Source organism: Ursus americanus, chromosome 22 (assembly GCF_024610735.1).
Source record: "Ursus americanus isolate L20-20 chromosome 22, mUrsAme1.1.p, whole genome shotgun sequence".
NCBI lineage: Eukaryota > Metazoa > Chordata > Mammalia > Carnivora > Ursidae > Ursus > Ursus americanus.
Window position 1 is genome coordinate 39,732,285 of NC_142148.1, and position 23,116 is coordinate 39,755,400.

Sequence of the window (23,116 nt, forward strand, 5' to 3'; positions counted from 1 at the left end):
TTTTTTTTTTTTTTTTTTTTTTTTTTTTTTTAGATTTTAATTACTTATTTTTCAGAGAGAGAGAGAGAAAGCACAAGCAGGGGAAGCAGCAAGCAGAGGGAGAAGCAGGCTCCCTGCTAAGCAAGGAACCTGATGCAGAACTCAATCCCAGGACGCTGGGATCATGACCTGGGCTGAGGGCAGATGCTTAACCAGCTGAGCCATCCAGGCATCCCTACCCTTCACTCTCCATGTGCTATAATCCTTCTCTCCATCCAGCCATTCTGGTATCCATCCAGGATTTATCTAGGGTAAATGTGGAATGCAAAACCTTTAGCTCTAGTTTTGTCAGAAATAGGATTTATTTCCTCCTATCTCATTCCTTGAAGTTGAATTTATAAACTTGATTTTAGAATTTAACATTTATCCTTGTCAACTTTCTTCTTGTTTCATTTAGTCTATTTACGAGTTCTTCAGTGTTGATTTTGTTATCCAGTATACTTGTTATCCCTCTCAGTTTCCTGTGATCTAAAAATCTGCTAAAAGTGAGTTTTTTCATAAATTTGGAACTCTGTTTCACATCTTACTAGAAAGAACTTTATGCACGTTTAGTGCCTTTTCCTTGCAACTGTGCAATTTGAGGACAAGTATTGTATCTATTTTGCTTAAGATCTACTCCCAGCAGCTGACATATCTGCCATTTAGTAGCACACAATACACTGTTGAATAAGTGGCCCATAGGGTGGTGCTATCATCACTTTATATGGTACCCAAAGGTGAAAAAAATAGGTTTTGGGGGAAAAGATTTTGCACAGCTTTCTTCTCCATATTAAAGAATTTTGTGACTAGTAGTATCATGACATTGTCTAAAGGATAAAGGGCACACATGGACTTCTCATACATTTCTGGTGGGAGTATAAAGTGGAACACACTCTTCTGAATGCTGTTTTTCAGGATTTAGTGAAGCCAAACGTTGTATCTTGCCTATTCCTTAGCAATATCACTCCTGAGTTTATACCCAAGTGATATGAATACATATATGCACCAAAAGACATGCACAAGAATGGTTTTAGCAGTGTTCTTTATAATAGCCCCAAACTGAAAACAATGCAACAGCCATAGGACATAATAGATTTGGAGAGTGGAATAGTATACACCCATGAAAAAGAATAAACCCTGGACATATACACAACTGTGATTAATCTCACAGAGAACATGTGAAAAAGCAAACCACAGGAGAGCATATAGCACATGTTCTGTTTTTACAAATTTCAAAAACAGACAAAATTATTACCTTTTACCTATTATGGGGTATCCACTGGTACCAACAGAGGGAGCCACTGGTGCTAAAAATGTTCCTGTTCTGGGTGGCGATCGCACAGGGACATAACATGTATGTGTATGTGAAAATTTGCAAGCTATATACTTACGACTTGTGTGTTTTAGTATAAGCAAGATATACCTCAATTTAAAAATTAAAAGCAAAATAAAGACATTTTCAAGCAAAACAAAAAGGAAGAAAGGATTTGTAGTGAGATAAACCCAGTTGAAATTTTTGAAAGCAGAATGGGGATCACAGTACTTACTTTCAGGGCTAATGTGGTAATTAAAGATAATGTATGTGAAGTGTCTGGGCCAAGTCTGGCAGTTTTTATAGGATAAATAATTTGCAGATGCACATATATCCTGTAGACCAATGCTTCTCAAGCTTTAATGCACATACAGATCACCTAGAAATATTGTTAAAAGGCTTTGGAGAGGATGTGGAGAAAGGGGAACCCTCTTACATGGTTGGTGGGAATGCAAGTTGGTACAGCCAGTTTGGAAAACAGTGTGGAGGTCCCTCAAAAAGTTAAAAATAAAGCTACCCTATGACTCAACAATTGCACTACTGTGTATTTACCCCAAAGATACGGATGTAGTGAAGAGAAGGGCCATATGCACCCCAATGTTCATAGCAGCATTGTCCACAATAGCCAAATTGTGGAAGGAGCCAAGATGCCCTTCAACAGACGAATGGATAAAGAAGATGTGGTCCATATATATGATGGAATATTACTCAGCCATCAGAAAGAACGATTACCCAACATTTGCAGCAACATGGACGGGACTGGAGGAGATTATGCTATGTGAAATAAGTCAAGCAGAGAAAGACAATTATCATATGGTTTCACTCATTTATGGAACATAAGAAATAGCAGGGAGATCAGTAGGGGAAGGAAGGGAAGAATGAAGGGGGGTAAAGAGAAGGGGGAATGAACCATGAGAGACTAAGGACTCTGGGAAACAAACTGAGCGCTTCAGAGGGGAGGCGGGAGGGGAATGGGATAGGCCGGTGATGGGTATTAAGGAGGGCACATATTGCACGGAGCACTGGGTGTTATATGCAAACAATGAATCATGGAACACTACATCAAAAACTAAGGATGTACTGTATGGTGACTAACGTAACATAATAAATCAATAAATAAAAATAAATAAATAAAAGGCATCCAAGGCAAAAAAAAAAAAAATGCATAGTCTGACTCTAGGTCTGAGATGCAGCCTGAACTCCAGTATTTTTAAAATTCCAGGGTTGCTTGCCCGAGACCATAGTTTAAGTAGCAATGGAGTAGAATGGAGGTGAATGGGGTTTATCAGCGGGGGAAACATCTTGATCAAATCCACGTTTTAAAAGGTATTTCTGCTAGCAATTCACAGGATAGACTACGGGAGAAGAAAATCCGAGAGAGATCCGAGAGAGACAATATATCTTTAAATGAGGAAAGGGGAAGGGGAAGTGAAAAGTGGGAAAAGAGAAACATTTTGCAGAATCATCAAGACATGGTATTTCATTGAATTTTAGGAGTGATGACAGAAAGTCATCAAAGACAGCTTCAGAAATTAATCTTCAATGATCAGACTGATAAATATGCCTCTGTTGTAATTGTTTTATCATATCCTTTTGATTAAAATTGAGCTCAAGAGGAATGATGTCAAAAAAACCTCTTTTGGGAGTCATGCTAGCAGAGAATGAACTAAGGGGAAGCCACAGAGTGGGCAGCTTAAGAAGTTGCATTAAAGAGGAAACTCTATAAAGATGAAGGGTTGTACCAGTTAGCTTTGCTGGAGTAACAATCCTAAAAGTCCCATTGGCTTACAACAACCAAGGTGTGTTGTATCTCTGCTTGGTTCTTCTCCACATGCTTTCATTCCAGGATGTAGACTGAAGGAGCACACTCTCTTAGGAGCAAGAAAGATGGTGGAAGCATGCAACAGATCTTGAAGCTTCTGCTTAAATGTAGTACACATCATGTGTGTTGCTCTGCCATTTTGTAAACCAAGTCACGCTAATAGGCCTGGTGTCAGTGAGGTGGGAACAAACACTGGTCCCACAGGGGCCCCTGCAGGTCACGTGGTCACACACATGGAATTGAATCCTCTTCAGGAAGAAGTAGGGACCAGTTGAAACAATAATGCAGTCTACCACAGGAATGTGCCCAGCAGGACCCAAGCCCCTCTGTATCTCCTTCATGCCTATAACCAATTCTAGCTCTGGATTTTTTTTTTTTTAATTCAACAGTTAAATATTCTCAGCTTAAAGAAATATATACTCTCAGCATAAAACCTTTCATTAAAATGAAGCAAATGGACAGATTTCAATTTCCTCTCTTAATGAGCACTTAAATATTCGAAACTCTACAGGGGAGGGGAGGGGGAGAAGCCAGGGGGTGTGGAAGAGAGACCATTACTAGATAATCAGCCTTGGAGTAATCAAGAGTTGAATTCTCTCCTGACCTTTGCTATATTTAGTAGTTGTCTTAACAGAATGGTTGAGCTGTTAGGTGACCCAGTCCCTGCGTGCTCACATTACTTAATTCTTCATGCTCTTTTAATGGGAGAATGAGAATACTAGTGTTTTAATTTTCTAGGAATCCTCAATACAGGAAATTTATACATCTTTAAGGGAAATTAAGCGTAAATAACCCATACAGCCCAGGAATTATTTAAAATTTCAAAACTTCCAGGGGCGCCTGGGTGGCACAGCGGTTAAGCGTCTGCCTTCGGCTCAGGGCGTGATCCCGGAGTTCTGGGATCGAGCCCCACATCAGGCTCTTCCTCTATGAGCCTGCTTCTTCCTCTCCCACTCCCCCTGCTTGTGTTCCCTCTCTTGCTGGCTCTCTCTCTCTCTGTCGAATAAATAAATAAAATCTTTAAAAAAAAATTTTTTCAAAACTTCCAGGTTGTGTCCATCAATGTTCAGTTCATTGATGAGCTAAACACCAATTACACCAGTCGGTTCAAAGAAGAGGTTTTTGCCTAATTACCTGGCTATTTCTCATAAAGTAATTGACGTAAATTTGATGATTTGCAAAAGTGCCCACTGTGGTTCGAAACCATTCTCTGCCTCTCCATGCATGCATGGTCGAAACATGGGTTCTGAATGTTTTGCTTTTTCAAAACAGGGATAAACCTACGGTCATGCGTGTCTCATTTCTTTTATTTTTCAATCACTGTTCTTAACAGGACAAGAGCATGATTCAATGAAGAATGAAATGAAAATTGAGGCAGACTCCCAGGGCTCATATATGGAAACAGAAGGTATTGAAACCAGAATGCCTTGTTATCTGAGAATGAGATGAAACCGTGAACCATGACTTCTGTCTATCCTGGTGTTTGTGAGTGGTGTGCGTGTGTGTTTTAGGCAATGATTGCCAGAGAATGGCAATAATGTTCTGTTCTGTATGCTTCTTAAAACTTGGAGGGGAAGAAGAAAAGAACTTTAACTTTCCCTGCTTTAGTCAGTGTGTTTTCTCCATGATGCCAATGAAAACATCCCTGAGTATCCTTCTGTCTCATTCTGTTCAGAGCTTTTACCAAACCAAGAAGGTGCCACGACTGTGGAACAACCAGAAGTGATCCCGCTAGCAGATGACCAAGAAGACAAAGAAGGCGAAAGAGGTAGGACTGCTCTTAAATTAACCCATCAAGAATACAGAGTTGCCTTGGATTCCCGCCTAGAATGCAACCATCAGTTACCCTCCTGCAGTAGCCATCTGCAAAGAGGGAAAATGAGCATTTCTTTCATCCTGAACCTACTAGCGAGAGTAGAATAAAGTCTAGAAGCAGCAAAAGAAGATACTTGTAACAGTCTTTTTGTCCTTTCAAGTAGTTTGAAGATGTTTTTTATTATTTGTTTCAATTTAATTTAATTTAAAAATCATGAAATACAAAAATTATAGTATTGAGAAAGCCTATAAGGAATCGAAATTATGGACTAGGTGGACCTAGATGGATAAGAGTCTTAGAAAGTCTGAGCTGGCTTTAAAACACAAAGATAAGCCTCTCTGTATTGATTTCCTTCTGTTGTCCTTCATATGGTAGTGATTAAGGAAGCAATTTATGTAAAATATACAGATTATATGAACCTTCTAAATTGCACGCTTTGTCCACTAATATTAGGAGGCAGTAATATCGAATACTGTTAAAAAAACAAGTGAGCATTATAATGATTTCTGAAGACATAGGAGGAATGAACACTTTGTAAATTTTAAAGCAGTGTTTGGGGCATCAAGCCAATATATTGGAGTAAAGACAGGCATCCTTTGAAAATATCTATATGAAAAAACTATTATCAAAGCAATTTAGTATTTATTGAAGAACTTGATGAGTTGCATTTTAAAATATAAAGCAATCTCTTAAAAGAAGCTCAAATATGAAATAAAAAATGAAATCATTTCCCCGGCATACTAGATCATAAATCATACTGCTCGTAAATAAATAGGTGTTTGCAAAGCAGTTGCAAAGTAATAACTTGACAGGCCTTGTTTATAGAACACAGTGATCAGTTTTGTTTCCAAATTAAAACGCAGACATGATCTCAATAGTAAAATCAGGTCAATAGTAACTACAGCTTCCAAATTATGAACTCTTCTTGGCCGGGGGCATTGACACAGTTTAACTACTAAGCCATGCTAGTGATTTCAACATCTTTTTTTTTTTTTTTTAATTTCCATTGCATTTAGAACACAATAGTCTTCCATCTCTATGCTTCTAATAGCCTTTTCTCTGTTTCCCTGCAAATCCTAGTTCAGGCTCATGACGCCATGTTCCCGGCAAGTCAAGTAAATGGCATATCTGGGGTATTTTATATCTGGTGATGTAACGGAGAATTGATAGGACCCTGACTTCAGACACATACATGGCATTGCTCTCTTCAGTTGTACTTCTAACATGTAAAATACACAATGCCTTGCCTGCCTGTTTAATTTCTCTATAGCAGAAATTATTTACTCTGTATATCGTGCCTCAAGGTACATTTTCTTCTTTTTGACTTGATCTACGAGGGAAAAGTGGCATTCCGCACTCACTGACACGTGTCCCTTCTTCCAGTGGTTCTCCAGCATCTAGCCCTCCTCTAATTACTGAGGAATTAAATACCCACTTCCCTCTCCCTTGCAGGAATGCCAGTCCTCTATAGCAGATGGCATAATGGCGAATGAGAAAGAAGTGAAGTCAAAGTCGGCTACTTGCTTGTAGCAACTTTGAAGTTGGATTTCTTTTTTGAAATGTAACTTCTCACTGCAGGAGAGTCATAATGCCTGTGGCCTTGAGTTAACAGAGTGTTCCCTCCCCTTCTTTCTGGCAGGTACTTAACTTGGCCCTGCCCTGCATATTCCTGTTTAAATTTGAAATAACTTAAAATGCATCCCCTTATCATCTTCTTCTTCGCTTCATAGCTAGCCTATGACACGTAAGGGAAGTCACAGAAGGAAAGTGGGGTGATGGAGATTTAGGACACTGTGCAATAGCTGTGCCCCACATTGACATGCTGGGTGGCCGTGGGCAAGTTCAACTTTCAATGCCTCAGTTTCCTCCTCTGTAAGATGGTGATGACAAACTGACCTGTCACGTACAGTTGTAGAGAAACTTTAATGAGTTGACGCATGTACAGAAATTACAGTACCTGGCACGTAGAAAGCACTCCGTGTTTCGTATTCCTCATGCTTTGATAAATTGACAACCAGGTGGAGAGAATCCACATGTGGAATTGCTCAAGTCCATTTGCGGTCCTTCCTATTTCGATTCCATCAAAACTTCACATTTTCCACCTTTTCCTTCAAAAAAAAAATTGTTCTGCACATTTCCTTTTCAGCACCGTCTCCTGCAGGCGGGTTCTTTTCTATAAGGACAGAACAATTAATGAAAGGTGAAGTGGGAAGCATTTCTCTCTATTCGGAAACTCCTCTTTTTTTGTCAAGATATCAGTCTTCTATTGGGGAAGTGCTGATCCAACCATAATTTCTGTTTTTAAAAGAAGATGCCATTGCTCTATTGGCAGATCCATGAAATAAAAGTACTAAATAAATCAAATAAGGACATTTTTTTTGCTTTCTTTAGACAATTGGAGTAATTAGAACCTTGTTTGAAAACATTTTGAGAATATAGCTCCAGGTTTTGTGTATATTCAGTGTCTCTTAATGGAAAATTGCACAAACGTCTTAAAAATTACTCTTACCTGCAAGCAAAAAAAATGAGTATTCTATTACATTTGTAGGGATATTCTTGATAGCTTTAGAAATATTGGTTCTCTTTTATTTTGCGAATCCAAGGAGACAGAAAGTGGCTGCTTTCAAAAAATTTCAGACGAGGAAAAAACGTATAACCTTTTTCTCTCGTTTTGTAGCATTCTATGAGATTAGAAAATGTAGATAATCTTCAGGATACATCTTCTATGGCTCCCAGGTGTATGGGCACAGATGTTGCAACATTAAGTTTTGAAGTTAGCTCTACCAAAATATGGGTTTTGAAAAGAAGAGAAAATATTCAGCAGAAGTTCATGCTGATAAAATTATACAATAGCACAATGGACGTATCCCTGGGAGATCCGAAATACAAAAATTTCAACAGGCATAAAGTGAGGTTTCACATATGGCAGCTTTTCTCATAGAGCCACATTGCCTCTTCGTAAATGAGTCCAGTTTTATGCTTTCCCAGCAGGATCGGCCGCACATACGAAATCCAGTAAAAGAGTGCCATTTAGGCTGATAACCTAATAGGAAAGTAATGTTACAGGAGATCTCCTCGAAACAGGATCTCATGTTTTAGCATAAAAGAAAAAGCCAGGATTAAAGCATTTTTCTGAAGATTTTTTTTCTAGTTGAATTTAGAAAGAGTTGACATAAAATCTGTACTATATTAAAATCGTGTCATTGTTATATCACATGATTTTCATGTACGACTTACTAGGAATATATTGGACTTCTTCAAGTGTTACATAGAAGGCATACATCCCAATTATTTTTCTTGTATCAATGGATAAGTATAATATGAAATAGTAATTGTTTATTTACCTCGGGTTGACCAACATATTACTGGCAACTTAAGGTCTATATTATGGTCTAAGACTTTCTTGGGAAAAGATGGATGTAGACAGGCATACAACTAGAACGTGAACTAAAAGGCCATAACAGGGGCGCCTGTGTGGCACAGCGTTTAAGCGTCTGCCTTCGGCTCAGGGCGTGATCCCAGCGTTATGGGATCGAGCCCCATATCAGGCTCCTCCGCTATGAGCCTGCTTCTTCCTCTCCCACTCCCCCTGCTTGTGTTCCCTCTCTCGCTGGCTATCTCTATCTGTCGAATAAATAAATAAAATCTTTAAAAAAAAATTTATAAATAAATAAATAAATAAATAAAAGGCCATAACAGGTATAAATTATCATGTTGTGAGGCTAGTGTTCTGGCCTCTGACGAGCAGGGCTATGGAACAAAGTGTATGCAGATCCATGGCTTCTGGCTCTGGCTACGTGGTTTCTGGCAATTCGTTACTTTCTAGGAATCCCAGTTTCTAGGGTTGTACAATGAGAGGCATGAACTCAATAACGCAATTTCACGAATTTTCTAAGAAGGCCAACGGAGGCGACACGGGAACCAGTGGTCATCAATATGCTGAGAAAGCTGAAATTACAGGTTTTACTCAGTTTCACTTGCTGCATTCTATGGATAAAAATGCAGAGGTGCCCTAGACCAGACAAAAAAGATCAGACAAATCCACCATATTTTATTTCAGGACTCAACCAGTAATGGGATCGCTGATTATTCCCTGAAGAGTCTTTCAATGGGGAAACAATGGTTTTCAGCTCTGAGTAGGTTTACCCCCCAATTCTACTCAGAACCAGCCTGGCTTTCCATCACCACCTTTCTTATCCACGTGGGAAGCATCCTTTCTCACCGTTCCTGTGGCCACTGTTTCATCTTTCGGTGAACACATAGTTAGTGAACCACTTTCTCTTCTGTTCCTACCCATCAAATCCGATAGGGATTCATTTTGTCTACACAGCACCACTACACAGCCCTTGGTGTTTTCCATTATTGATGGGATTCTTACATCACTGACAGAGCCCTTTCCTTTTGACTTGGAAAGCAGCCTCCATACCAGCAATGCAGCAAACATGCAGCGTCCGTGGCAGGCAGGCTTTCCTCCTCCAGCCTGGGGTCTTCACTCCAGAGAGTCGTAGTTCAGGCATATTTCTGATGCACATAAAATATTGCACCGAGAGTGATTAACTTCCTGGAACTTGCTATTTTCAGAAAGTCTTTTTACCTCCTCTTTTCAAATGAAGTCAACTTTCATAATGCTGTGTTTTTCACATTAACAGAACTATAGTTGATTGGCGGGGCGGGGGGCAGTTTCATGTTCAGATCGTTTCTTCTGTTATTGGTCTTCTGTCCAAATCGTGTGACGTAGCTGGAATTTGTCAACCCAAATTTTGTTTTAGAATATGAGATAAGGAGCGCCTGGGTGGCTCAGCCCTTGAAGCGTCTGCCTTTGGCTTGGGATCGAGCCCCATGTTGGGCTCCCTGCTCAGCAGGGAGTCTGGTTCTCCCTCTCCCTCTGCACTCTTGTGCGGGTGCTCTCTCTCTCTCTCTCTGTCAAATAAATAAATAAAATCTTTTTTAAAAAACAGAATATAAAATAAATTCATAATGCTGATCCTTGTTAAGGTTTTATGAATATTTTTAACTGTTTAATGAAATTCCTTGTTTTGGTTAAATATATTGAACATAAAAATTATAACCTTTTAAGCTAAATTACTTAGGTTTTCTGCATATCTGTATGTAGGCGATATGTATGCATAGACCCAGTTCATTCCAATACACTGTGTAACAAGTAAGATCACAATATTTGCATTTACATTGACATGACTTTTTAAAAATTCATTTTTGGAATGCTAATCTTCTTCATGGTTCTCCTTCAAATAAAATGTACCCGACCTATAATTTTAAAGTCAGGGGTGCCTGGGTAGCGCAGTCGTTAAGCGTCTGCCTTTGGCTCAGGGTGTGATCCCGGCATTCCAGGATCGAGTCCCACATCGGGCTCCTCTGCTAAGAACCTGCTTCTTCCTCTCCCACTCCCCCTGCTGTGTTCCCTCTCTCGCTGGCTGTCTCTCTGTCACATAAATAAATAAAATCTTTAAAAATATATATATAATTTTGAAGTCAAAAAACAAAGAAGAACGAATAGTGTATTCATGGCTGCAATAATATTTTGGTTTCCGTACTGTATTTCTGTATGCATGTGTGTAAATTAGATTCAGTGTCGATTCAGTAAGAAAGCATGTATCATACCTCTTGAATAATAGTAATATTATAATAATATTGGCCAAAATTTGGCCTTTTGGCCAAATCCTCTTGCTTGCTGGGATCAGCTTATCTTTTAAGATTTTGAAAAACTTACCCTGAACCTCCATGTTACATATAAGGGCTGGGGGCAAGGGGGAAGTCCTGGAAACTTAAGGATATGTGTAGGCTGCAATGAACATTAGGATCAAAACTTGTCGTTATTAGGCCATCCCCATGTGGGAAATTTTCAGAGACCATCTCTTCTAATAAATGTCCAGCATCCAGCTTTGTTCCTGGAACCACTTTGGCTTTTTTATTTTCTCCCCTCCCTAACTCCCCGGTTTCATTTGCAATTTTACTTCGTACCCCGCCTAGGTTGTCTGGTCTTGCCCGGAGGCATATGGCAACGTGGCTTATCAGAGTAATTTGCAAAGATGAAACAGACCTCTCCCTTAAGTAGGAGTCTGTCTCCAGGTGTGGAACTTTTTATTCCTCTCTGCTCCATCAGAGTCCTGTAGCTCTGTGTGCAGGGTATACCTGAATTCTCATCTCATCTAATGAGAAGATTTTTACCTGCATCTAAGCATATATTATTATGCCTATATCCTCAAATATTCCAGACAACTAATCTCCTCTAAAGATAGTACATTGTTAACATTGGGTGACATGCGTGTTATATTTGCCTTCTTCTCCAAAATAGTAAATAATGGTAAATTGTAATTTTCAGAACGATAAAATCGTGACTCTCATACAGATATAAAATGAATACATGTAAAAGATTTTCTTTAAATCATTGATTAATGAGGGAACTAGTAAGATACAAAACGGATTCAAAAGAGAATTTTAGATGTATATATCTCCATAATGCACATACAATCAGGAATACCGAATATAGCCTTGCACAGACACATACACGCATGACACTCACAGGTACTGAAATTTGAAAGACTAATTTCATAGAGGGCAATCAAATATATTCCTTCTTCTCCACCAAACCGAATGCATTTACATGGCTGCCAACAAGTCTCTTTCTTTTTTTTTTTTTTTTTAAGGTTTTATGTATTTATTTGACAGACAGAGACAGCCAGCAAGAGAGGGAACACAGGCAGGGGGAGTGGGAGAGGAAGAAGCAGGCTCCTAGCGGAGGAGCCTGATGTGGGGCTCGAGCCCAGAACGCCGGGATCACGCCTTGGGCCAAAGGCAGACGCTTAACGACTGCGCCACCCAGGTGCCCCAACAAGTCTCTTTTTCATTACTACAAGTTTTCTACAAGTTAACCTCTATCTCTACAGATGTATAAAATAGTTTAGTTGATAGAAAATTCATCAAAGGAGTAACACCCTGTAGAATCAGATCGTTCAGAGAGTGTTGGACAGCACCCAGCCTTCCACAGAAGGGACACCCACGGATCTCGTTTGCCCATTGTCAAGTCTTAGACAATTTTTCTTGGCAGTACACGGAAGGTAAAACTGTCATTTTTACCCTTTTTTCCCATTTCACTGAATTCATCAGTGTTGGTTATCTGATAGGTTTCACAGACAGAGATAAAATACCAAGGCAGTGTTGGGGTAGGGCAGCAACCTCTAATTACATCTCTGAGATTGTCACTTACTTGCTATCATTTCGTGCCAAGGGCTGCTATTCTACATATAGTATAGATGGACATGTACTGTGGATGTCCATATACTTCTAAGACGCTGCACCTGTACGATGCACCATTATTTTACGTATCATAAAGGGATTTTTAAAAAATCTTGCCAATTAAAGTAAGACCCATTTTCTTATCATGTAGACATTTTATAACTATTGAAATCACGTATGATTATTTTATAACTGTTACAATCACTAGACATAGGATTTTATCATAAAGAACTGGAGAATACATAAACATAGACATGTATTAAATAGATTAGTTAAGATATTGCTAAAACGTCATCGTATTCAGGGTCTGCTTCTGAACCACTTTCAATCCGAGTTATCAAGAGCTATGTTGTTTCACACGTACTGTCCTTCCTCCGTGCCATTAAACACTTGGATGGTTCAGACTTGAAGAGAATCCGTAAAGAAATTAAAAGGCACTGTGCTATTAGTATTTATTTATTTATTTATTTACTCGACAGAGACAGAGACAGCCAGCGAGAGAGGGAACACAAATAGGGGGAATGGGAGAGGAAGAAGCAGGCTCATAGTGGAGGAGCCTGATGTGGGGCTTGATCCCACGACGCTGGGATCATGCCCTGAGCCGAAGGCAGACGCTTAACCGCTGTGCCACCCAGGCGCCCCACTGTGCTATTAGTATTGATGTACAGCTACCCTACATTTTGCTTCTAATTCGAGACAGTTGCTAAACACTTCTGATTTACTACCTCCTCCACTCCTTTCCTATTTCACTGCTATTGCCAAGGATTTTCATCTAAGCCACTGAAACGCATTCTGCAAGTTTGGGTGTTTTTGTTTTTGATGTTAGTGCCTGTCTAGGATCGATGTCATTGCAACGTCCCAGCCAACCAAAATTTTACAGTTCTCTATTTCGTAGATGTTAAGATAGGGAAACAAGGCGCCTTAGTGTTATGAAATGCATTTATTTCCCCGTGCAAACAACACCGAGCCTAGGTAAGGAAAACTTAATTACTGGTGATATAATTAAGTAAAGTTAGTTTTTCCTACTGCATAAATCTGCGTAGCGGTAGGATCCTTGCCGGCACGCTGGTACGCCGTTTCCTACTGCATATCATATAAATGAGAGTGATACATTGTTCCATTCATCCAACAAACACTTATTAAGCACCTAATATTGATACATATATAGTCAATAAGGACCATATATGTATTACAATTATTGCACTCTGCTGGCTTTTGGTATAGGATTCATACGGAATACTGGAAAAAAACAAAAGAAATAATAGTTGTTTATATAAAAGCAAGCAAATTAAATATTATGTATTTTGGTTATATTCAGTATACACAAATTTTTCTTATGCTATATTTTGCTTATTTTTTGTGTTCATATATGCTGATTATATATATCATTACTATGTATTATATATCTTACTTATATATAACATACAACACTGACTAGCTTGAACCACAAGTAAGCTTAAGCCTCCCTGGGGCCTTAGTTTCCTCTTTAGTGAGAGATGTAGTTGTCCTCATGCCTCTTGGAGTTGCTGAAAAGATGAAATGAAACCATCTTTGCGGAGTGATCTGGTGCCTCTAGCCAGCTACCACCCATCAGCCGAATCTGGCCTGCTGCCTCTTTTTATATGGCTGGGAAAAAAAGAAGAAGAATTTGTGAGACATGGAAATTCTATTACATTCAAATTTCAGCGTCCACAAATAAAATTGTATTAAAACGTGCAAAGCCTGAAACATGTACTATCTGGCCCTTTACAGGAAAAAAATGTGCAGACCTCCAGTCTATAGCATCTATGTGAGTATAGCCCAAATTATCTTGAATGTGAAACCACTCATGATCACGCAGGAACTCCTAAGTTATGCAGGGTTCGTCAATACACACGGAAGTATATGCACGTGTGTTTCATTAGCCTTGCCAACACAGGTGTATTCCCACAATGCCTTGCCCAGCTGTAGGCACAGCGTTTGCTCTGTCCACACCCCTCCCCAAACTGGGGGATTGGGAGAAAATGGCTCCCTCTGATGTTGATGTCAGCATCCCTTAGAGGCAAACCAAAACAGTGTGGCTTGGGCAAGCATTTCCCACTTTGGATGGTGAGAAGGAATACTCCGAAGCCTTGGCTCTTTCTCCCTTAGAATAAAAATTTAAGTTTCCTATAAACACTTTTTTTCCCCACTATTTAAAAGGAGATTCCAGGTGCCTCGGTGGCTCAGTCGCTTAAGGCTCTGACTCTTGATTATCGCTCAGGTCATGATCTCGGGGCCTTGGGATGCAGCCCTTTGTAGGGCTCTGCACTCAGCACAGTGTCTGCTTGTCTCTCTCCCTCTGCTCCTCCCCCCCCATTTAAATAAATACAGTCTTTAAAAAAAATAATAAATGTTCAAAAATTAAAAAATACAAATAAAAAAATAAAAGGAGAATAACCATTTTTACAGAAAGACCATTAGGTGACAGAACTAACAAAAATGCAGGTCTAATCCGTAAGGTGAGTGGAATGCATAGTTAGGGATCGTAATAATATGAATGTGTAAATATGTTCACTTACACATTTTGTTGTAAAGACCAGAATATTGTCAACCCAGATTTTGGCATATAAGCTTAAACTCAGATAATGGTTGGAGTAGCTGCTTTCAAAGACCACAGACGCTCAACATCTCTTTGCATAAAATATTTTTTAGAAAAATAACAGCTAGCCACAAAATAATATGTGATGTACGTTAGATAAAATATTCACTGTACTTGGATTTAGACTTGACCACTTCACTTGACTCAGATGAAGGAGATTCCAGACCCTGTTGATTGTACAAAAGGTATATCCATTCTGATTTGGATTTCAAATTTCAGTGCTACTTTTCTGTTTTGGAAGGAAACTCAATTTCTTTTTATTCCTCGTTATACGTCAGGTGCCTTCATTTTAGCACACCATGTAAAGAGCAGGTGGTATAAGGAGTACTTTGGATGTTAATTATTTTTTTCATTTATTTCACTGTGAGGATTTACCTTTCAATGTGTTTTTATAATCAGGATGGAAACAATCAGGGAGCTTGCTGCTTGAATGTTTCACTACATTTATTTTATGACATCTGCTGCAATGATTTAAAAAAAAAGAAAAGGGAAAGGGAGGTAAGCGTTTGAACAATAGTGAGGGGTTTGGGTTGATTGTATGTGATCGCTTTATTTCATTGTGAATCTTCAAAGGAAATGCCGTGATGAATCAGTCATGTTTCTAACCAGTAAATACCATCTCATTGTTAGAGCTTACATTTTTGACATGGAAGCATGTCTGTTCATGTTTCAGAGATGTCATAGTTTATTAGTCTCAGATTTTAATTGAAACCACTAGAAAAAAAGCTACAGAGAAATCAGAATGAAAGGGGAAACGTTAGATATGTATTTTTAAAAACATATTTCAAAGGAGAATGTTCTTTTTCCATTTATCACATTCAATTTGTTCTTCAAATATACACAAGATATTTACTTCACCTGTCCTTCATTTTCATATACTTTGGAGCATAGTTCATAAGATAATAATACTTGGTATCAAGAGAAGTATGGCTCATAATATGTTAAGATTCGGGCTCATAGTTTCAATGTAAGGGAATACTTTTCAAAGTCAATAGTCATTTCACAGTGTGTTACATTACTCTTGTTTTTCCCATTGGCAAAATATTATAGACAATCCTATGCCATCAGAAAATAAAACTTACATAAAATCTAGTAATTATATATAATTAAATAAGATAAGTAATAGAGAAGATAAATATAGATACAATGTGTGTGGACATGTTTGAGAGACAGACAGAGACAGAGAGAGCCAGAGGGAGAGAGACAGACACAGAGAGAGGGGAGAGAGCACATGCCTGAGAGCTCTGTTGGTATTTTTGAAGATGCATGAAGGAGACCATGGGTCAAGGAGCGTAAGGAGCCTCTAAAATCTAAAATATGTAAGGGAGTGGATCCTTCCCCAGAGCCTCCAGAAGAAAGGTAACTCTGCTGACACCTTAGTTTTAGCCCCATAAGACCCATTTCAGACTTCTGGCCTCTGGAACTGCAAGAAAATAAATCTGTGTTATGTTAAGAAACTAAGCCTATCGTAATTTGTTACAATAGCAATAGGAAAGGAATACATTACCTCTCAACATGGGCTCTTCGAACCATGTTGAAAATTCAGGCTTGTCCTAACAGGTCCCCAGAGAAAAGAGAGGCTCCAATATCTTTCCATGTTCCAGTTGGGAATTACCATGAAGTTCTCCCTGCTTCTATAATCTCTGCTAAATTAGGCAGCATTTTTATTATCGTGACCCATCCCTTTTTAATGTCAGTCTCTGTTGGTTGCACAACTGAGATTTAATTCAGGTAAATCTAATTACCATGGCCACAGTAAGTGGAAATAGAAAAGTTATGCATCTCTAGGAGATTAGAAGAAAAGGATTCCAAGGCATTAGGGAAATGAAGAGTGGGAGAAGGGAAAGAAAGAGAAGAAAAGGCCGGAAGAAGGGCAGAAGAACGAGAAAGAGCTGGTTTCTATTTTCTGGTCTGGGGAAAAGAGCAAAGTAAATATCCAACCACTACTTTTTGGAAACAGAGGAGATGTGAAATGCATGCCCAACAGACCTTCCCATGCTGGTCGCCTCTGACTAACGAATTAGCACGAACTGGGAGGAGAGAACTTCTTGACCCTAATGGTCTTCTAATAGTTAAAGACCAAACGGACCACAAACATGGTTAGTAGATTATTCGAGCACAGGGGCTCTCAAATTTAGGTGGGTTTAGGCATTAGGGTGTGATTTCTGGACCCTGTCACCAGAGATTCTGATAAGGGAGAACTTTGTGGGCTTGGGGTTCTGCACTACCAGTCTCCTAGGAGACGGTGATGCTGCCGGTCTGTGGACCATCCTTTGAATGGCAACACTAGTCTAGTACTTGGCATCCATATTTAGACCACTGCTTTTGAAAATCCCTTAGACCTTTCCTCTGCCTTCATTTCATTGGAGGGTAGAGTGGCTAAACATGGCAAAAATCATAGATACATAGATACCTAGGTAGACAGATAGTAGAGAGCACACCCCTTCTCAGTAGATCCCAATCGCCTGGATGCCTTAGTTAAAAGATGGCATGTTGGGCTCTGTATCTTGAGTTCTTGATTCAGTAGGTTTGGGGCCAGTGGGCAGGTGAGAGCATGTTTAAGTGCCCAGGTGATGCTGATGCTGCCGGCCCAGGCGATACACTTAGAGAACCACTGGCAAAGCCCTTGTTTATTATCCGCTCCAGCTGACCCCCATCAGGCACCAGGGGAGGAGACAGTCTTTTAGCATCGTCCTGGACAACCAGGGACACGGGGCACTAGGGTGCTTGCAGTAAGAATGGGAACCTCTTCCCAAACTGAACCCCAGCATGTCTGAGATCAGCTGCCACTCCTCCCTGTAAGCCTCTCTTCCCACGTGTGCCTTCCTGTGGGCAGTGGTGGTGTGTCCCTCCCACAGGGGCTGGTCTAGGAGGCGATGTGGGGGAGGGAACACAGAGCTGGGTGCCTAGGTTAGGAAGATGCAGAAGAAGACTGCGTCTGTCCTTTGGAAAACAGACCTGGGCTACTCCGGGAGAACCCTGCGGATTCCCTGGAGTTGTGTACCTGAAAAATGTGTTTCCTGGTGTTGATGAGAAGAAAAGAACACAGGAAACAAACGTTTTCCCCATCGTCTTAGTGGTCTTACCCATCTTTCGACACAGAGGCAAGACAGAGTCACGTGAAAGAAAGTGGCATTCCCTCTGCAAAGTTTGAAAAAAGGAACAAAAACAGGATTTGGGGCTTACCTGCTGCCCACCTTATAAGATTTACCCTACACAAAGTAAAAATAAACTCCGACTGAGCCGTCCCCTGTTTGAGTTAAGTCCATTTGTCTTCTAAAAGCTAACATTTTCTCAGCTGAATTTGAGGGGATTCATTATTTAAAAAAAAGAAAGAAAGAAAAGACAAGGAGAAACTGAACAGGGCTTTTAAAGCGATGCACATAAGCTGTTTGCCATATTGAATCAACACCTGGGGTATTGATTCGAAAGCCAAACGCAGGCTGTTATCTGGATTGCCAAGTATAACAGAAGCAACTGGCTGGCTGATGCCGGCAGAAAGAGCGCGCCTCGCCAGGGCTGCATCTGAACCTGCCTTTGCGGACCGCAGATAACCCGGAAAGATGAACAGCGGTTGCTCTGAGACCTAATTCCAATTTAGGAGCCTAGCTTCCTCTCTTTACCATAACCTACCTATGATTTCTCCTTGCAAAGGCTTCTCCAAAGCAAGCTGACCTGATTCCTTTGGCTCCCTTCAAAATGTGTCCTGGTTTGGGCGTCGGTGTTTGGCTTTGCTTATTCGCTAAGCGTGGGTGTTGCTTAGTCCTTCTAAGCTTGCTGGGCCTGCCTTTCCCGCTATTCCAAGCCCTAATAGTCTCATTGACCCAGTAATTAAAGAAATCCTGTCCCTTTCCACTCCGGCTAGCTGCCCTCTTCCTTCTCCCCTATTGTTCTTTTAGTAACACCACCAGCAGATGGTTAGAGATTTTTCACCCTTTCAAAAGCTTTATATTTTTCCCATCTCATCAAGCATATTTCAGCCAAATGTAATTAGCTTAAGGCTTTTGAGCCCTCACGGGAGATCAGTAAAAAAAAAATGAGCAATTTCAATAAAGAGCTTGAAAAGAGGATCCTGGAAGGCCACGCCAAACCACAGGAGAGCTGCTATTATTTAGAAGCCTAGATCTCTCTCTTCCTCCCTGTCCCCCCTTTTGGCATTTTAAAGTCTCAGAATATTCATGAGGCCTCCAGGGCTTTGGAGCTTTGTTTTGGACCATTATTGGGTAGGTGGGATATTTAAGCTCTCTTCAGCAAGGTCAGTGTTTGGTTCTCTTTAATTGATTTCAATCAAGGAGCGTTTTTTTGGGTAGCCCTGAGTTACTCCCAAATGGCAAACAGTTTGTTTGCTAAAACGCTTAGCCTTTTCATTCATTTTTTTTTTTTAATCCTCTGGTTGTTGGAAACGAGCTGGTAAGCCTTCTTTGTAGTTCCAAGCATTTGATATGAAGGCTAAATTAATTAACCGCAATACAGATTTGCGCCCTGCCTCTGAGTGGGGGGGGGAATCCCCTTTCTTTCTCAATAGCCACAGGTATGTACTACGGAGCTGGTCCCGCAGCCTGAGCCCTTATCCCCACACTTAGGAGAAAGCAAGTTTTTGAGACCAAATTAAACTCTATTTTTATTGAAATGGAGTGAAGTAACAAGTATGTGGAGCACAGATTTTTCGTGGGATGTTAGGACGGGCATGGGCTCTCCCTTGAATTGTGTGATGTATATTTTCTCCGAGCACTCAAGTGGGAGGCTCCAAGCCCCAGGTGTTGGGTAGTAGGATGATTAAGTGCATTCTCATGTTAGTTTCTCATTACCAAGATTTGGGTAAAAGGGGAATCATTCTTTGTAAATCCACTGCCAGCTTTTTCAGATAAAGGGAATCAATGCCAACACTTGATTACAATGACTTTTTTTTTTTTTTTTGGTCTCAAGTGAGCTAATCAGTTTCTTTCTGAATAGTGATGCACAGATGTGGGTAGGTGCCTGTATATGCCACACTTTAGAGGACTTTAGAAGCACGGTGGAGGGGGTTTAAAGTTCCTTTTAAAACATGCGAAGTGTGTTCTGAGCAGTATTACGGCCAAGGCCTAGGCTTGCAAAACAATCCCCAAATACTTAAGAATGAACCTTGTTATGTTCCAAATACAAAGTAATGTTGGAGATACAAATTGACTTACAAAAAGATACAAGCCGGGTGGACATTTTCTGTAGGTAGGTTAAGTAAGAACTTGGTCTTTTGTGGGTGCTTTTCGTAAATGTTAGTTTTGCACAGAAGAATGAAAAATCAATTACAGTCAAGCTGCTCCATCATTGCTTAGAATACAGCAGGCCCAGAGAAACTAGACTATCTCTGGCAAGGGGACAGTTCTGGACTAGTTGTATCGGTGCAGAATGAGTAACACAAAAAGAAAAGGAAAAGAAATTGCTCACAACACCTTCACTTAATAACAAGAGAGACGGAGGCACAAGGACTCGTAGCACACTTGATGTCCAGAAAATGTGCAGGAATGATCTCCAGAGCTCTTCCACAGCAGTTTTGCCATTAGCCAGCATGCCGTGGGCAGGATATCTCTGGTTAATTCCATTTTCCAAATAACTGATGCTTAGCCAGAAAAATCTGGGGGCCAGTTATCACTATTTCCGAAATTCCCAAAATGATGACACCCATTTGCCTCCATTTTGAAGTTGTAGAAATTAAGAGTATAGGGGCGCCTGGGTGGCGCAGCGGTTGGGCGTCTGCTTTCGGCTCAGGGCGTGATCCCAGCGTTGTGGGATCGAGCCCCACATCAGGCTCCTCCACTATGAGCCTGCTTCTTCCTCTCCCACTCCCCCTGCTTGTGTTCCCTCTCTTGCTGGCTGTTTCTATCTCTGTCAAATAAATAAATAAAATCTTTAAAAAAAAAAAGAAGAAATTAAGAGTCTAAGGGGTTACCGCACCTGAACAGGGTCATGCATGTAGCTGGTGGAGGCCCACCTGACATCTGTCGTCCAAGTGGTGGCCCAGTATTCTTGTCTACCCTACCCTTTCTCTTCTGAGCTGCTCTAAAGGCTTGTTCTTCACAGACTAGGATACTCTAGGAGGTGTCTACAGCATTTCAACTTAGCTCCTTTCTGAAACGGTAAAATCACCCTACTGTAAATCTTGGGTTTGGAATTAATCCTAACGGTCACCCAGTCTGGCTTCCCACTGTGATGCGCAAAAGCATTATTCCTTCCCAGCACATGCTGTAGCCTCTGCTACAGAACATACATGATGGGGAGCTCACTACCTGGCACAGCAGTTCCTTCATCCGCAGGTGACTCTGAGTGTTGAAAAGTGAACTTGACTTCACTACAGCTTCCACTGATTTGTGCCAGTTCTTCCCTGTGTAGGGAACTGAAATGAGCCTGGCACAGATAGCAAGAGCCCGTCAAGTACCTGAAGGTACTTTGCAAAGCCACCTTTAGTGTCTTCCCATTAGTCCTTTCTTTCATGCCTTACTTAGTCCAAACACCCCTCATATCACAAGTTTTTCTCTTTTTTTTAAGATTTTGTTTATTCATTTGTCAGAGAGCACAAGCTGGGAGACCGGCAGGCAGAGGGAGAAGCAGGCTCTCCGCTGAGCAAGGAGCCCAACGCGGGACTCGATCCCAGGACCCCAAGATCATGACCTGAGCCGAAGGCAGTTGCTTTACCAACTTGAGCCACCCAGGTGTCCCCATGTCGCAAGGTTTTGAAACCCTTCCTCATGTTGGCTGTGTACCCCTAAGCAAGTTAAATTTGCCAACTTTTCTCTCAAAACACGGATACAGTATTGCACACAATGATCCAGACCTTCCTTTGTCAAATTAAGGGTTAAAGGAATTGCTTCAAGCCCTGGCAACTGTGTGTGCAAACATCTCCCTGTGTGAGATGATAAAGGATCTGAGGGGTGAGACCGGCAGCCAGGCTGCAGAAGCTTGCAGACTATCCAAGCTTGCAGGCAGGCTCTTCTCTAATGATCCATGAACCAGCTATTTACCCTAGACTTGGTTTCCCCATCTGTAAATGGGGATAACTGTAGAGGATTTTTGTAAGGATCATAGCATTTAATATGTGTAAACTTCTAGCAATAGTGCCAGGCACAGAGTAAGCTCTTCATCAATACTAGTTGTTACTGTTCTAAGCAGCAGCCCCTACTCCAAACTAAAGAAAATCCTTACATCCCTCTGATGAACAGAGAGAAACCCTAAGAACTATAGGAACACTGGATCAAATGTTACCTCCACCCTATAATTACTGGGCTGTTCTACTGCCTTCGTCTCTACAAGCACGATGTGGGACCACAAGGGCGCCCTGAGAGACATCTAGCTACTTTCATCCTCCAAATGTGCCCGGGCTAGCAGTCCAGTAATTTTCCCTTAGCTGCCAATGTCTTTGATAGTAAGAGACCTCATTAAAGAGATGCAGCTGGTCAAGTAAAACACCCTGAAGCCCTCAGCTTCCAGCAGATGTGCTGCGTCGTGAGAGTGCATCTGTCACAGCTGGTTCTGTCCCCATGCAGAAATGACACGGCCAGTGCAAACAGCTCCTGAGCCTGGCCAGAACGGGCCTGCAGACTGAAGGAAGAAAACATTCCTGGAGGTGGATCTGTGCATTCCCAACGACATTATTCTTAGGCACTTAGGCACAAAGCGTAAATGCCACAGCATACATAACACGACTGTCACAATCACGGTTGACATTTGTATGGACATGGCCAAACGGGGACCCAGGAGCATGGAAACAGCTATCCCTTGGTTTGAAGATTGAAAGTTGTGGGGTTTATCATTAATGCCGTTCCCTCAGTCATGTTTCTTGTGATGGGGTTTTATATTGACTGGAACTCCTTTCAACTGTTGGGGTTGGATCGAAGCATGTTGCAAAGCAGGAGACAGAAACAGCACTCCCCACCTTGCTCCATTTCATTTCCTCCAGGCCCATCCTATAAAGAAACTCAAAATCCCCCAAAGGAGCCACATTCTCACGGAGAAGTAGATTGAGGACAAACAGAAATTTGAATTCCGGCAAATCAGTAACTGTAAGGAATTACTGCAGGAGACAGTGGTAGCTCCCTCTGATCCTTCTAGGTCATTCCTGGTGGGTTCGCTCTCAGGCTATGATGGCAGAGGTCCAATTTTTCTCTCTACCGTACTTGATTTTAAATGCCAGAGTTGAGGTTCTTGCTTTATATAAGCTATATTATCATTGGTGTCTTAATTATTCTTAGGATTATTAATGATTATGAAAACCTCACCTTAGAAAATGCCAAGAGAGAGACA

General features: G+C 40.8%; 1 protein-coding gene across 2 annotated transcripts in view; it reads left to right on the forward strand.

The window, feature by feature from the left end:
- Window positions 1–23,116, forward strand: part of MACROD2 (mono-ADP ribosylhydrolase 2) — a 1,878,458-nt gene that overhangs the window by 1,815,068 nt on the left and 40,274 nt on the right. For both annotated transcript variants that reach the window (XM_087853758.1, XM_045805705.2), the window contains exons 15-16: window positions 4,486–4,560; window positions 4,828–4,920. In XM_087853758.1, the coding sequence (XP_087709884.1) occupies window positions 4,486–4,560; window positions 4,828–4,920 (168 nt within the window). The remainder of the gene's footprint in view (window positions 1–4,485; window positions 4,561–4,827; window positions 4,921–23,116) is intronic.